Here is a 16,893-nt window from a genome sequence, read left to right on the forward strand (position 1 = left end):
GGTTTCTGACCCCGGTCAGCTGGCAGTCCTTGGGTTCTGGTCTGACATTGCCCTACTGTCTTAATCCTGACGTCCTCCAAGCAGCCCCCACCCCCGCCCTGCCATCAGATCACCATCCTCCAACTTCCAGACCTTCCTCCTGCTGTGTCTCCGCAGGAGTCGGACCTGGAGGAGGTGACTGAGCGTCCAGGGGTGCCAGATGTGCAATCCCAAACAGGAGCGGCGCGGGGACACCGCGGGGAGGCGCCGTGGCACCGGTACGCGGGACACGGACACCCCCAGGGCGGGCCCCAGGCCTCGGGATCACCTGCGCGGGCCGGGGCGGGGCCGGGGCCGGGGCGGGCTCCCAGGCGGGCGGCGCGGGGCGGCCACCGAGCGGAGCCCCCGGGAGTACGGCGGGGGCCGCGGGAGGCCCAGCAGGGTCGCCGAGCAGGTAGGGGTCGCCTCGCTGTCACCTGTACCGAGCACTGGACGAAGGACTACTCGGGGTGGCGATGAGCCGGGGATGGGGGGATCCCCCAATCTGGCCCGCACCTTTGGGGAGGGAGTTGTCTGCGCGGGCGCGGGGAGAAGGACCGTCCGGGGGGGAGGTGCAGCCCCGGGCGGGCACATCAGCGTTGCCCCAGGGCGACCCGAGCCCCACCCAAGACCTAGCAGCGCCCCAGAGCCAGACCCCTCGCATTCGCGGGTGATATTTGGAGCATGGAGAAGCCAGGCGGTTCCCACATCCACCTCTACCTCCCGAGCCTGTGGGAGGCACCAGGACTCGGGGTGGGGGTTTGGCGCGGGGGTAGCCCCCTTCAGGACCTGTGTTGGCTAAGGTACAGTGAGATGCAAACTGGGGTGAAGGAGCTCAGACTCCCACCAACGCAACAGGCACGTGGGGGCTGCGTCCCGGTCCCCCACGCCACAAGGAACGATGCCTGGAGACTCCAGTCCTGGGTACCCCGAGACAATGACGGCTGTGTCAGAACACGGGCTAGATTTGGAGTTGGGGGGACCATGGAGGAAGCCCTAGAGTGTAGGAGGGGAGATTTGAGGAGCTGGGAAAGGAGTCCCGCGGTCTCAGAATGGTGTCGGCTCAGAATTACCGCCAGACCCCAGGCCAGGCTGCCTGACCTACACAAACCCCTTCATTTCTGTGTGGTTCTGGTCTTGCACTTAGGTGAAACAATTGCTGCGAAAAGTTTCAGTCACATGGGGTCTGTGTATAGTAGGCCATCAATACACATAAACCAGTGATTTCTGCTAGATTGGATCTTTGGGGGCAAGTACTGTGTCCTTTTGGCTCACTACTGCACCTGTAGTTCCAGCAAGGTTACTTAGTGAGGTGCCTAAAAAAGGCAGTATGGGGTGGAGCCAGGTACACGTGTGTGTGCGCGTGTGTGTGCATGTGTGTGCGTGTGTGTGCGTGTGTGTGTGTGTGTGTGTGTGTGTGTGTGTGCGCGCGCGCGCGCTCAGGGCCAGGCACAGGGGAGCTGGGTGTAAAGAATACCGGGTCTTCATGGGGGGCATGGTTTCCTTAGCAACACCTTGTCCCTTGACTAGTCACTGCTGGACTCCGTATCGCCACCTGAACTATAGCTCAGACCAGACTTGACTGTGTCCCCCTAAAGCCACTCTAAGCACTAGCAGGACCTTGTTTTGTGGCAGCCTGCTGAGGCAGGCAGCTGATTCGGAGTCAACCAAAAATGTGTAAGAAGCAAATGTCTGAAGTGGAGGGCTGAGACTTCGGGAGACTCATCACAGGGTCCCGGAGACACTGTCCCCTCCCCCACTGCCAAGAGCCAAGTTCAAGTACTTTCCCAAGTGTAGATGATCACATACTTGTTTAGTGTTTGTGCCTTTAACCCCAGCACTTAGGAGGCTGAGGTAGGAGGATCGCTGTAAGGCAGGGCGCGGTGGCACACAGCTTTAATCCCAGCACTGGGGAGGCAGAGGTAGGAGGATCGCTTGAGTTCCAGGCCACCCTGAGACTCCATCGTGAATTCCAGCTCAGCCTGGACTACAGTGAGACCCTACCTCAAAAAAAAAAAGAAAAAAAAAAAAGAGTGTAAGAATGATAGAACAGGACACTGGACATTTTGCTCTGGGCACCACAGGCAAGTGCATGCATCCCACCACAGGCAAGCACGCGAGGCACTCCGTGGGCACATACATGTACAAACACCACACACACACACCAGCAAGCGACAATTGCTAGGTAATGATACACACTTGGTAGGGGCCTCTGCAGGCAGCCTTGAAGCTGTGTATTAACCCACATCAGGATGCTGCGGTCGGTGGCATCTCTGTCTCTGGCATGCCTCTCTTTACTTTGAGAGCTGTTAGTTTGGATCCCTTGTGGTTTGTTCTGAAGTGAATCCCTGATCCGCAGTGATTCTAGTTAAGCCGAAGGAGGCAGGAAGACAGGGTGGGACGCAGCCAAGGCAGTTGCCCGAGCGGGACTCCATGGTTTTCCTGCCATTTGCAGTGTGTTTCAAGCTGGGGGCCATCCGCAGGGCAAGAGGGTTAGAGCCTCTCTGTGGTCAGTAGCTCTCAGGGGTGAGGATGGAGAAGAGGGTGTGCCAGCTTCTGAAATAGAAGGCCTGTTCTCCAGCTAGATCTGGGCCGGCTCTGAGGCCGCCTGCCTGGGCCAGGCACACCTGAGCCCATGGTGCCTTTGTCCGGGTGGGCCGGCTCTGAGGCCGCCTGCCTAGGCCAGGCACACCTGAGCCCATGGTGCCTTTGTCCAGGGCTCTAGTGGCAGCAAAAGTAGGTGGTAGGGAGCTGGAGAGATGGCTCAGCAGTTTAGGCGTTTGTCTGCAAAGCCAAAGGATCCTGGTTCTATTCCCCAGGACCCACGTAAGCCAGATACAGAAGGGGACTCATGCATTTGGAATTTGTTTGCAGTGGCTGGACGCCCTGGTGTGCCCATTCTCTCTCTCTCTCTCTCAAATAAATAATTTTTTTAAGTGGGTGGGTGGTGTCCAAGCACAGGCATCTTGGGGACCCATGCAGAGCCTTGAGAGCCAGCGGTGAGGAGGGGAGACCAGCAGGGACTTCACTCTGCACTCCGACCTTCAATGTGGCCTCTCGTTCAAACCACATCACCTCTGAGCCTCAGCTTCCTGATTTATTAACTGGACACTATGCCATAGCAATCACTTAAGAATGTGTCTGCTTTGGGATAGAGATGGCTTCGTGGGTAAGGTGCTTGCCTGCAAAGCCCAAGGGTCCAGGTTTAATTCCCCAGTACCCATGTAAAATCAGATGCATAAAGTGGCTCATGTGACTGGAGTTTGTTAGCAGCAGCTGGAGGCCCTGGCACACCCATTCTCTCTCTCTCTCTCTCTACTTTCTATCTCTCTCTGCTTGCAAATAAATAAATAATATTAAATAATAAAATAAAGTAAAGTAAATATGCAAATAAATAAAATTCCTGTCACAATCCTGTCTATTTAGTAAAGATTACTGAGCCAGCACCTTCAGTGCCTGCAGTGAATCTGAGGGAGGGCTCTGCTGCCTGTCCGTTGGGTTCACTGGGACCCTGTGAACTTCCTTGGAAGCTCCCATCTGAGGCTCTCCTCAGCCTGTCATGGCCCCTAGGCTGTGCCTCTCCCCTCCTCTCCCGGAGGCTCCTGAGGCCTGCAGTGCCCAGAGACAGTCACCCGGCCGCTCTTGTTTGCCGAGGGCATGTTGTGTGCTCACATGGGCCTCCATGCTCTGCCTGCCTTAGCCCTATGGTGCCCACAGCATCCCAGGAAGTATTGCTATCCTCCAGGTCCCTATGGGAGTCCAGACCTTTTGTGGTGTTGATAGTTCACTGTGGAAAATAGATTGGGTTGCATATTCCCCTCCTACTACCTCCTTCCTTAGAGAAGTTCTGTTTGACCAGAACTTCCCCAAGAGCTCAGCCCATTCCATCCCCTGAAATTCTGAGGTCCCACCCAGCCCACTCCTTAGCTGCAGCCCAGGTAACAGCTTTGCCCAGAGAATGCAAGGGGATTCATTTATCATTTATTTTTTAAAATAGTTTATTTTTATTTATTTGAGAGAGAGGCAGAGAGAGAGAGCAAAAGAATGAATAGGTGCGCCAGGGCCTCCAGCCACTGTAAATGAACTCCAGACGCATGCACCACCATGCGCAGCTGGCTTATGTGGGTCCTAGAAAATTGAACCTACATCCTTTGGCTTTGCAAGTGCCTTAACCACTAAGCTATCTCTCTAGCCCCTCATTTATCTTTTGGAATCCACTCTGAGTCCTCCCTTACCCCTTGCAACAGAGTCCTGGGTTCAATGAGAGCAACAACAGTGACCATTGTCAAGAGCTGTAGGTGTCAGGTTTCAGATGACTCTCTGGGAGGCAATTCTCTGAAGGCCATAGGAACGCCAGGGACAGGGGCCCTGTTTGCAAATGTTCATCTCCAGTTGCCTCAGAAAGACCAAATGCCTGGGGCGTGCGGAGAGGAGGCGGGAGTGTAGGACTGTTGTGTGAATACATCTGGAACTCTCCATCACCCAACAACAGTACCGGGGGACATACAGTCCTTCATCCCTGGTCCTCAGTGCCCACAGGGGATTACCCCAAGGACCCTGCAGATACCAATATCTGCGCACGCTCAAGTCCCTAGGTAAAGTAGTGTAGAATTTGCATAAAACCTATGCAGATTCTCCATTATGCTTTGTGTGGAGATGTGCATGTGGAGGCCAGAGGTTAAATGTGGGTGTTTTTCTGGATGGCTCACCCTATCATTTACTGAAACAGGATCTCTCACTTGAACTCAGAGCTCACTGATCTGGCTGGTCTAGCTGCCCTGAGGATCCCTTGCCTCTCCTCCCCAAGCTTTGGGATTGGAGGTGGGCCAGCGTCCGGGCTAGCGATCCAAAAGCAGGTCCTCAGGCTTACATGACAAGTGCTTTGCTCACTGAACCATCTCCCCAGACCCTTCCTTTATACTTTTTATTTTATTTTAATTTAGTTGCCCAAGAGAGAGAATTAATATGGGTGCATCAGGACTTTTTCCCTTTCCAAATAATTCCAGTTTCATGTACCTGGGCACTGGGGAATTGACCCAGGCCAGCAGGCTTTGCAACCTCTGAGCCACCTCTCCAGCCCTATACCTTGAATCATCTCGAATTTCATTATCTGCTAATACTTAAACATAAGTGCTGTGTGTGAGTAGTTGTCATACTGCATTGCCCAGGGTGCTGGGATTAAAGGCGTGCACCACCACACTCTGCTCCTTTTCTTTTCCATTTCCTTTCCTTCCCCTTCCTTTCTTCCTTTGTTTCTTCCTTCCTTCCTTCTTTTTTTCTTTGTTCTTTGTTTTTTCAAGGTAGGATCTCCCTCTAATAGTGGGCAAAAGCAACTTAAAGGAGGAAGGGTTTATTTGGGTCGCGGTTCAGAGGTCCCAGTCCATCATGAAGCGTGGTGGCTGGAGTAGCTCAGCCTGTCAGGGTGGGAGCTTGGCGCTCAGCTTCCTTCTCTGGAAGAACAGGAAGCAAAGAGCTCAGGCCAGAACCAGAGGCAGGTAGCATCTTCAAGGCCCGCCCCTATGACCTGCCAGCTATAGCCCACATGTCTCAAAGATCCCACAACCTCCTCAAAACAGCACCACCAGGTAGGGAGCAAATGTTTAAACATGTGAGTCTGTAGGTGGAGAGAGAGGGCATTTCAGACCTCAAGCCATAACATTTGAGAAATATGAATGTGCCACACATGGTGGCGCACACCTTTAATCCCAGCACTCAGGAGGCAGAGGTAGGAGGATTGCCGTGAGTTCAAGGCCACCCTGAGACTACATAGCAAATTCCAGGTCAGCCTGGGGCCTGGGCTAGAGCAAAACTCCACCTCAAAAAGTACTTGTGGGGGGCTGGAGAGATGGCTTAGCGGTTAAGCACTTGCCTGTGAAGCTTAAGGACCCCGGTTCAAGGCTCGGTTCCCCAGGTCCCACGTTAGCCAGATGCACAAGGGGGCGCATGCATCTGGAGTTTGTTTGCAGAGGCTGGAAGCCCTGGCGCGCCCATTCTCTCTCTCTCTCCCTCTATCTGTCTTTCTCTCTGTGTTTGTCACTCTCAAATAAATAAAATAAATTTTTTAAAAAAAGTACTTGTGGGGCTGGAGAGATGGCTTTGTAGTTAAGGTACTTGCCTGTGAAGCCTAAGAACCCAGGTTCAATTCTCCAGGAATCATGTGAGCCAGATGCACAAGGTGGGGCATGCATTTGGAGTTCATTTGCAGTGGCTAGAGGCCCTGGCACACCTATTCTCTCTCTCTCAAATAAATACATAAATAAATTTACAACTCAAATCTGACAACCAGGCTTTGGATCACCAGCACACACATAAGGCCAAATGCACAGTGCCACACACTTCCGTAATCCCAACGTGCATGCAGCAATAGGAGGCAGAGTGATATGCCAGCTAGTCGGGCCTTCACAGTGACAAAGCAAAAAGAGAGACCCTGTCTCAGGCTGGGGAGATGGCTTAGCAGTTAAGGCACTTGCCTGTGAAGCCTCAGACCTCATAAATGACTTTCTGGGTCCCACGTGAGCCAGACACACACAGTGATGCACGCATACAAGGTCACACATGCACGCAAGGAGGCATACACCTCTGGAGTTCAATTGTAGTGGCTAGAGGCTCTGGCGCACCAATTCTGTCTCTCTCACACTCACTGTCGAACGAAGAAAATAAAGGCAGTCAGTTGGGCTTGCCTCAAAAAAAAAGAGAGAAAGAAAGAAAGGAAGGAAGGAAGGAAGGAAGGAAGGAAGGAAGGAAGGAAGGAAGGAAGAAAGAAAGAAAGAAAGAAAGAGAGAAAGAGAGAAAAGGGAAGAAAAGAAAGACCCTGTCTCAAACAAGATGAAAGGAGAGGAGCAGCACCTTGAGGTTGTCCTCTGACCACATAAGTGCTGGCATACACCCATACACACCCACCCACACACCCACCCACACACACACACAAACACTCATACACAGCTTTTTTTTTTTTTGGTTTTTCAAGGTAGGGTCTCACTCTAGCCCATGCTGACCTGGAATTCACTGTGGAGTCTCAGGGCGGACTCAAACTCACAACGATCCGCCTACCTCTGCCTCCCGAGTGCTGGGATTAAAGGCGTGCGACACCACGCCCTGCTCAGCAGGTTTTTTAAAAAAAGATGAAAATAAGGAAGTGACTGAGGAAATAATGGAAATTAGAGCTTCTAAAAGTACAGAAAGGTGAGCGAACAGGTTGATGGGTCTCTTGAAATAATCAGCGGTAGAGACAAGGAACAAACCCACACACAAACATCACGGTTAAGCTGCGATTAAAACTGTGAACTGGCTTCCTCACAGGGGACCAGCATCACACGGACTCACTCCAGTGACCCCGATAAGGGAAGTCAAGGAGGCAGAAACATGGAACTGAAAGAAAAGAACTCTTTCAATCTAGACTCTTATGGCTGTCACTGAAACGTGAGGTCATCATAAAAACATTCGTAGGCAAATAAGGCCTCAGAGGTTGCTGCACACAAAGACCACATTGAAAACACATTGAAGGAAGGACTTAAATGAGGACAGCAAGAAATGCAGAGCTGTGAGAGGCGATGGCATGCCAGTCAGGCTGTAGTGCAAGAAACAGAGGTGTTGATCCTCACTTTGGTAAGATGGTGTTCCATTTTGTAAAAGGGTCCCAGACTGGCCTTAGACTCACTATGTAACTGAGAATGACCTGGAACTTCTGATCTTTCTGCCCGCACCTCCGAGTACTGGGATTACAGTCATGTACCACCGGGCCTCATTTATTTGGTGCTGGGGTGGAATCGAGGGCTTCCTGCCTGCTAGGCAAACGCTACCAATTGAGCCACATTCCCAGCCCACTCGCTTGCCTGTTTAGGAAGAGGCTGAGCCCTGGGCAGACACTTTGGGAAGTGACACTGTCCACCTAAAATGGAATGACGTGGTCTCATCTGACTTATCTTACTATGGCTTCTATTAATGGCAAGTGACACTGGTTTTCCATTATGGAAGGGATAGAAATGTTCTGTTTCAGGGTGAGGGAAGGGTACAGTGCTTGCCTAGTATGCGTGAGACCGTGGGCTTGGTCCTCAACAGAGGAGTGAAGAAAAGAAAAGAAAATTTCTGTGTAGAATAAACTTGCCCATTTTTTTCTTGTGTGTAATGTGGTGTATATTGTGTGGAGTGGGGTGGTGTGTGTGTGTGTGTGTGTGTATGTGTGTGTGTTCTGCACACCCTGACAACGCTCCATGTGCTCTCTCACAGTGGAGGGCACTTACCTGCAGCAGCCTGAGCAGAACATTGCATGTCTCACTCCATCACTTTCCCCCCTGTCTCATTTTCAGCTGGAGTCTCTGACTGATATCAAAGTTGTTTTTGCCAGCCTGCTCCCCTTTGTGAGATGGAAACTTGCTCCCTCCCCCCCCCCCATATATATATATAATTTTTTTTTTTTTTGGTGGTGCACACCTTTAATTCCAGCACTCGGGAGGCAGAGGTAGGAGGATCACCATGAGTTGGAGGCCACCCTGAAACTACAGTGAATTCCACATCAGCCTGGGCTAATGAGACCTTATTGGGGGGGAGGGGGGTAGAGAACTGAAGGAAAGCACTTTCACTAGGTCTAGATCCATTTTACTAATGCAGTAGTAACTAGCCACTTGTGGCTACAGAAATTTAATAAAAATTTAATTCTACGTCTGGCATGGTGGTGCATGCCTTCAATCTCAGCACTTAGAAGACAGAGGTGGGAAAACTGCCATTAGTTTAAGACCAGCCTGGGACTACAAAGTGAATTCCAGGTCAGCCTGAGCTACAGGGAAACCCTACCTCAAATAAACAATAAGTTGCTCTTTTGAAGAGCATGCGGTTGGTTGGTGGACAGGGTCTAGAAGATACCATCATCATATTAAATTCTACTGGGCACTGCAATGTAAGCAAAACTGAGTTGAAGTGGCACTTGGAAAGACTCCTTAAATATCTTTCATTTGATACTACCTAGCCACTTATAAGAGCTATCAACAGGCAGGTGAGGTTTGTGCCCCAACTTCCTTCTTTCTAAAAGAATTATACCCTTGTAACTATGTATGTTCCCTTTTGCATGAACTGCTCTTTATCATCAGAAGTATTCTCAGAATATAGCAGGAATCACCTGTGAAATTTGTAAAAACTTAAACCTAAATTAATAAAATGCTCCGTACATACAGTGTCTCCAAGCTTATCATGCAGAGAACGAAACGGCACTTGCCAGTCACTAGGACTTGATCACTTCTCCGTTACATGGTAAAATCAAGCACTGAAATTAGTAAACCAAGATGAAAGTATATTAACTATAAATATAAAGCCTTAAGTCAAATTTCTAAATCCCATCACAATAGTCCATTTTCTCTATCATTTCTGGGATGCATGAAAATCACAGCATGGGTTTTTTACTTCTTCCACATTAGTTCAATATCGATCCTTCAGAATTAACTTCTACCCTGTCTGTGAATACTACCAGGCTTCATGAAGTTACACGCATGTTCTAAGCAGTGGTGGGGTATAAACTCTGTTGTAGTCAGTTCCATATATTGCTGGGATGAACACTCAAAGCAAACATACACCCAAATCCTGTTATAATGACTCAATCTCCTCTGAAGGACATACAAGGGCATTTTAAAATCCCTACCATAACACACACCAGGACTGCAACTGTGATTACAGAAAGCTTCCAAAATTATATCTGCATGTTTCCAGACTGACTTCCTTGTTTTCTTGCATTTCTTTTGTCAATGAAAATAACTTGCCAGGCATGGTGGCACACGCCTTTAATCCCAGCATTTGGGAGGCAGAGGTAGGAGGATTGCCCTGAGTTCAAGGACCCCCTGAGACTAGTGAATTCCAGGTCAGCCTTGGCTAGAGTGAGACCCTATCTGGGGGGGGGGGCACTCACTTGACAAAGTACTTCGTCAGGTTTGAAGAAGCCTTCTTTCTCGCTTTCTAAGTCTTGTACCAGTAATTAAAACAAGCACAATAAAGCTGGGTATGGTGGTGCCTGCCTTAAATCTCAGCCCTTGGGAGGCGGAAGTGGGAGGCTCACCAGGAATTTGAGGCCAGTGTTGAGGCTACAGAGTGAGTTCAAGGTCAGCCTATGCTAGAGTGAGACCCTGCCTTAAAATGAGTAGACAAAGAGCACCACTGCCAGTCACACAAAGAAGGTCCTCCATTTAGTGTGTTCCTGAGCAGGCATTTAAAAACAGTCCGGAATAAAGTTACTCTGCCTTAAATAAAGATTTCAAAAGTAAGGTCTAACTTCCTAATGTATCTACCACACTAATTTAAAAGCATCTAAACTAGATAAACTAGAAAATATGGTGTTAAATATTCTTTATTTTTTATTATACACAAAGCACACTAAAATGCCTGTAATAAATAAAAGGCTGCATCCTTAGATACAAGGAATTCTAATTGAGTTGGCATAGTCAAGACAATTGTGTCTTTATCTTTAACCCTTGTCTGTAATGGACTACTGCATACCAGTTGAAACAGGTGAGTCTTGCTTGGTTCTGACCAGTGAGGAAAAATTTTCCTAATGTTCAAACATACACATGTAACCAGTTGTAGAAATCTAAAGATAAAACCAATCATATAGGTTCTGAGGTGGTATTCCCCATCTCTGTGAAAAGTTTAAGAGTGAAGTAAGTCCAATCATATCTTTAAAAGGGAAAACAGTTATAGTATTTACTAAATCAGAATACTATTTTTAAAAAGATCATATTCTCTTTACTGCAAGCCAATTTTACTTAAATAAGGACTCTCCAACAAAAATACTCTGTTAGTCATTCATGATCTGAATTGTGGTGTATGAAATCAGTAAAATTATGGTACACATTAAAAGCCATGTGACATTTCTGTTTTATAATAAATAAGGCAGAGGCCATTACTCATTAGTAGCTTTTTTAAGATAAGCTATTAGGTCTACTCTTTCTCCTTTCTTCTTGATGCCAGTGAAGATCATTTTTGTTCCAGGGATGTACTTTTTGGGATTCTCCAGATACTCCTTCAGTGTGTCTTCTCCCCAGGTGATGCCTTTGTTTTTGTTGGCGTCTGTGTAAGAGAATCCAGCAGCCTGACCGGTCTTCCACCCAAACAGACCATGGAGATTTGGTCCAGTCTTGGGCTTGCCTCCCTTTTCCACAGTGTGGCACTGGGCACACTTCTGAACAAAGATCTTCTTGCCTTTCTCAACATCACCCATCTTTAATTCGCTCTGCCGTCGCCGAGCCCACGCGCGCTATCGATCGCAAGGCCGACGTCCCACTCTCTCTATATATAATTTTTAAAAAAATATTTTATTTTTATTTATTTGACAGAGAAAGAGGGAGAGAGAATGAGAATGGGTGCACCAGGGCTTCCAGCCACTGCTAACGAACTCCAGATGCGTGGACCCCCTTGTGCATCTGGCTAACGTGGGTCCTGGGGAATAGAACCTGGATCCTTTGGCTTTGCAGGTAAACACCTTAACTGCTAAGCCATCCCTCCAGCCATATATATAATTTTTTATTGACATCTTCCATAATTATAAACAATATCCCATGGTAATTCCCTCCCTCCCCCCCCCACTTTCCCCTTTGAAACCTCTCTATCACATCCTCTCCCCCTCTCAATCAGTCATTCTTTTATTTTGATGTCATGATCTTTTCCTCCTATTATGATGGTCTTGTGTAGGTAGTGTCAGTCATTGTGAGGTCATGGATATCTAGGCCAGTTTGTGTCTGGAGGGAGCCCGTTGTAAGGAGTCCTACCCTTCCTTTGGCTCTTACATTCTTTCCGCCACCTCTTCCATGATAGACCCTGAGCCTTGGAAGGTGTGATAGAGATATTTCAGTGCTGAACACTCCTCTGTCACTTCTCAGCACCATGGTGCCGTCTGAGTCATTCCAAGGCCACTGCCATCTGAAAAGAGAAGGTTCTCTACCAAAAGTGAGAGTATCATTAATATATGGGTATGAACATTAAGAGAAGTACTTACTGGGCAGGTTGGTGAGCATAGTATATACATTTAGCCAGATCCCAGCAGAAGTTACAACCTTGGGCTCATGATTACACCTATTGTAGGTTTTCAGTATCAGGGATATATTCCCTCCCATGGAGCAGACCTCCAGTCAAATTAGAGGGCGGTTGGTTTCCCCCAGACGTGCCACTATTGCACCCGTTGGCTCATTTGGCCTGGCTGGCCAAATATAAGGTTTGCAGTATCCACTGTTGAGTATCTTCACTGGTGATTTCTCTCTCATTGAACTGCATGCAGTGTGGCTTTTTCCACCTTTCTGTCAGCTGGTCTACATGGAAGAGGTTTTCAGCTCAGCTTCAGCAGGGTTTCTCAGTGACCTTATAGCCCAAGTTTTTGTTTGTTTGTTTGTTTGTTTGTTTTTCAAGGCAGGGTCTCACTCTATCTCAGGCCAACCTGGAATTCACTGTCATCTCAGTGGCCTTGAACTCGTGGTGATCCTTCTACCTCTGCCTCCCGAGTGCTAAGATTAAAGACGTGTGCCACCACACTTGGCTTGTTTTGTTTTTTGACGTAGGGTTATGTTCTAGCCCAGGCTGGCCTGAAATTCACTATGTACTCTCAGGATACACATGCAAACAAAGAGTTCCAGGTCATCCTTGGTGACATAGATTGTTGGAGGTCACTCTGGTATATATGAAACCCTATCTCAAAAAGAAAGAGCCAGATGTAGTAGAAAGAAAGAAAGAAGGAAGGAAGGAGAGAGAGAGAGGGAGGGAGAAAGCAAGCAAGCAGAATTATGATGTCCTCTGAGGTCGCAGCAAAGAGTGAGCCAGTTGACATGCAGGAAGCAGACTTGAGAAAGTTACGAGCCCAAGGAACACAGCGAGGGGGACGCAAAATTCAAACCAGGTTCCACCGTATTACACACCAGTGAATGGGGGCAAAGGCGGGAGAACACTCCAGGAGAGGGGCCACATCCTGCCGGGAAAACCTAGTGGTCCCAAAGATGCTCAGCATGGGTGTGTGGGTGCCAGGACAGGTAAAGGAGCAGGAGAGAGACTTGGGGTGCTTCATTCTGTCCCCAGGGGAGCACAGCCAAGGGCAGTGACTCCCAGCCGTGCCGCAGTCTCCTCCGGTCACGGTGAGCCGGCTGGTACCAGAGCTCTAACCAGCTGTCCCGCGCCCGTCCTCACCCTCACCAGCTGCCGCCTTGTCCTGCCTCCCTCCCAGGCTGCTGCGGTGGCTCAGACCCTGGGCCCGGGGGCAGAAGGCGCAGGGGTATTTATTTAAGTGGCGGCCAGCCCTACCTCTTGGAGGCCCCCACAGGATACTTGGAGAAGTTCAGTTATATAACTCCAGTCCACATGGCAGGAAGGAGAAGGAAATAAATGAAATTATTCCCTCTCTCTCTCTCTCTCTCTCTCTCTCTCTCTCTCTCTCTCTCTCTCTCTTTTTAATTCTCAGTCTTGGATAGATTCTGAAAATGGATAGCGTGACATTTCCCCATCTCTTTCTTCCTTCCTCATCTCAGAGCCCTTGCAGACTTTTGTCTTGATGGGAGTGTGCAGGGTTCGGTGGAGAAATGAGACAGGGGAGAGAGATGAAATCTATGGACTCTGTGCTGCTCTGGGCCCATCTCCCCAGGGGGCTTTGATGTTTACGCTCACTTCCCCCAAACAGCCATCTCACGCTCACTTCCACATGAGCAAAGTAGACCGAAGCACAGACCTGCTCTCGGAGCCAAACTAGCCCTGACACTCTAGGTTCTCAACGGTCTTCTACACGGGGATTCTAGAGAGAGCAGGGCAGGCTGGCTTCTGCCTGCAGAGCTCCCAAGGTGTCCATCACACATCCTCTCCAGTCTGACCACCTCTGAAGCTCTCCCTCAATCGCACGCTTCCCTAAGTGAACGTGTTCAAGTCCACCCGGCCTTAGTCTTCACTCCCATTTTTCTGCCTAGAGAGAATGTCACTGTCTTTCACTGCCTTAAAATCCTTGTAAAAGGGCTAGAGAGACAGCTTAGCGGTTAAGCGCTTGCCTGTGAAGCCTAAGGACCCCGGTTCAAGGCTCGATTCCCCAGGACCCACATTAGCCAGATGCACAAGGGGGCGCACACATCTGGAGTTTGTGTGCAGTGGCTGGAAGCCCTGGTGTGCCCATTCTCTCTCCCTCTCTCTCTCTTTTTCTCTCTCTCTCTCCCCCTCTTTCTTTCTCTGTCTGTTGCTCTCAAATAAATAAAAATAAAACAAAAAATATTTTTTAAAAATCCTTGTAAAACAAAAATACTGTCCCTCTTTTACTTTTTTAAAAAAATATTTTTTATTTATTTATTTAACAGAGAAAGAGGGAGAGAGAGAGAGAATGGGCGTGCCAGGGCCTCCCACTGCAGACGAATTCCAGATGCATGTGCCCCCTTGTGCATCTGGCTAACGTGGGTCCTGGGGAATGGAACCTGGGTTCTTTGGCCTTACAGGCAAATGCCTTAACCACTAAGTCATCTCTCCAGCCCACTTTTTTAAAACTCAAAAAAAAATTATTTATTTATTTATTTGAGAGAGAGAGAATGGGCACACCAAGGCCTCCAGCCACTGCAAACAAAACTCCAGACACATGCGCCTCCTTGTGCATCTGGCTTATGTAGGTACTAGGGAGTCAAACCTGGGTCCTGAGGCTTTGTAGGCAAGTGCCTTAACTGCTGAGCCGTCTCTTCAGCCCTAGTGTCCCTCTTTTAGTGGAAGCAATGAGGTAGAATGGTTGAGAGCATGAGCTCTGGAATCTTCAGTCCAAGTGCCCCTTGCATCCAGTTCTGACACTTTCACTGGCTGTGTAACCTGAGGCAAGTTACTTACCCTCTCTGAACTTCGGTTTCCTCACCTGTAAGATGGAGGCCATGATGCCCACCTCACGGAGTTCTTACAGGATGGAATGACTTTTATAAATATAACTTATACAAAGGAAGACTTATAGGTGACATTTCCAGAGAAGTGCTTGGCTCATGATAAGTGCTCATTAGATGTGTATTCTTACCATGGAGGGTTCAAAATAGGGATCAGAAAGACCGCGGGGCAGCATCCGTAGCTTCCCACCCTGGCGCCTTGTGGACCGTCCTTAACCTTCTTGGGCCCTCGGTCTCCTCACGTGCACTCCCGGCAGTGAATGAGCTCTTCTTGCATCACTGTGACCCTGAGAGAGTGACTCACAGGGAGGAATTATGATCTGGACTCGCCGTTTTAGAGCCGTCAGTGCATCACGGAGGGGAGGGTGCGCTGGAGCAGCTGGCCTCGTGGTTACCAGGACTTAAGGGGTCACAGCAAGGGGCCAGGACAAGACATGGCCTCAAAGACACTCTCCCAGTGACCACCTTCTTCCAGCCAAGCCCCACCTCCCACCTTCTACTTCCTTCCCACTAATGTCCCCATCTTCCAACTTCATCAAAGGATGAATCCACGGATTAGGTTGGAACCCTCGTGATTTATCAGAAAGGCCTTCGCTGTCACCCCCCAGAGGTGGGCTGCTCCAATCCAATCAGAGTAATGATTCGATTGACTGTTGCAGGTGGAGAACACATTCTGTTGTCGGGGGACAAGACAGTGAGATGGACGTGAAGCACTCAGCAGAGGTGTGGTCCAGAGGGCCCAATGGGCAGGGCCTTTTGTAACATTACTGAGGTTTAGCACTGGGTCACTCTTACCCAAGTCCAAGAGCTCAGAGACACCAAAGTCACCTCCCTCCATACACATACACAGTCCCCCTCCTTGCCCATGGCAGCATACCCTGCCTACCCTCTGAGCCCCACAGCACCAAGTTCAAGGCCATTTCAGCTACATAAGACCATGTCTCAAAGAAAGAGGCGGGGGTGAGGGGGACGGACTGGAGAGATGGCTGAGCAGTTGAGGCGCTTGCCTGTAAAACCTCATGACCGGAGTTTGTTTCCAGTTACCCACATAAAGCCAGATGCACAAAGGGGCATATGCATCTGCAGTTTGTTTGTAGCAACCGGAGGCTCTGGCATGCCCATTCTCTCTCTCTCTCTCCTCTCTGTCTCTCTTCTATCTCTCTCTGCTTGCAAATAAATAAAGAAAATTATGTTTTTAAAAAGCCAAAGGAACAAGGAAACAGACCAAAATTATCTGTGTGTAGGTTATGTACCAACTGGGGATAGCACCATGTTTAATTGGCATATAGTTGAATAGTTTCCAATGCCATATTTAACAACTCCAAGAGGCTGAGGAGGTAGCTTAGTGGGTAAAAAGTGTTTGCTGTGCAGGTGTGAAGACCTGAGTTCAAATCCCCAGAACCTATGTAAAGCCAGACCCAGTAGATTATGTGTGTAATCCCCGTGTGTCTAGGAAGGCGGATACAGGAGAATTCCCAAAGTTCTAGCATGGTGAACGCAGCAGTAAATGAAAGACTATACCTTAAAAAAGGTGCAAGCTGAGGCCTGACAGCTGCAGTTGTCTTTGACCTCCACATGTGTGCCCACACTTACACACATACATCACATAGACGCATAAAAAAATTAATAATAAAATTTAAATTTAAAAATTCCACTTGATGGGCTGGAGGGATAGCTTAGCGGTTTACCGCTTGCCTGTGAAGCCTAAGGACCCCGGTTCGAGGCTCAGAAACATAAGGACCGCGGTTCGAGGCTCGGTTCCCCAGGTCCCACGTTAGCCAGATGCACAAGGGGGCGCACGTGTCTGGAGTTCGTTTGCAGAGGCTGGAAGCCCTGGCGTGCCCATTCTCTCTCTCTCCCTCTATCTGTCTTTCTCTCTGTGTCTGTCGCTCTCAAATAAATAAATAAATAATTTAAAAAAAAAATTCCACTTGAGGGCTGGAGAGATGGCTTAGCGATTAAGCGATTGCCTGTGAAGCCTAAGGACACCTGTTCGAGGCTTGATTCCTCAGGACCCACGTTAGCC

The 16,893-nt window shown here is 48.9% G+C and overlaps 2 protein-coding genes across 3 annotated transcripts in view; one reads left to right on the forward strand and one right to left on the reverse strand.

Annotated features, from left to right (window-relative positions):
* Positions 1-243: 243 nt before the first annotated feature.
* Positions 244-16,893, forward strand: part of LOC101597189 (non-compact myelin associated protein) — a 41,735-nt gene continuing 25,085 nt past the window's right edge. The window contains exon 1 of one of the 2 annotated variants that reach the window (XM_045150885.1): positions 244-257. The gene's annotated coding sequence lies outside the window, so the exon portion shown is untranslated. Of the gene's footprint in view, positions 258-375; positions 434-16,893 lie in introns of those variants that run through there. The other variant, XM_045150884.1, reaches the window with a different exon arrangement.
* Positions 10,716-11,275, reverse strand: LOC123460861 (cytochrome c, somatic-like). Its single transcript, XM_045150881.1, has one exon. The coding sequence runs from the start codon at positions 11,213-11,215 to the stop codon at positions 10,898-10,900; it is 318 nt and encodes a 105-aa protein (XP_045006816.1). The 5' UTR covers positions 11,216-11,275; the 3' UTR covers positions 10,716-10,897.

Source organism: Jaculus jaculus, chromosome 5 (genome assembly GCF_020740685.1).
Source record: "Jaculus jaculus isolate mJacJac1 chromosome 5, mJacJac1.mat.Y.cur, whole genome shotgun sequence".
Taxonomy (NCBI): Eukaryota; Metazoa; Chordata; class Mammalia; order Rodentia; family Dipodidae; genus Jaculus; species Jaculus jaculus.

Coding starts and splice junctions, on each gene's coding strand:
- LOC123460861 (XM_045150881.1), bottom strand. CDS start 11,215: ATGGGTGATGTTGAGAAAGGCAAGAAGATCTTTGTTCAGAAGTGTGCC.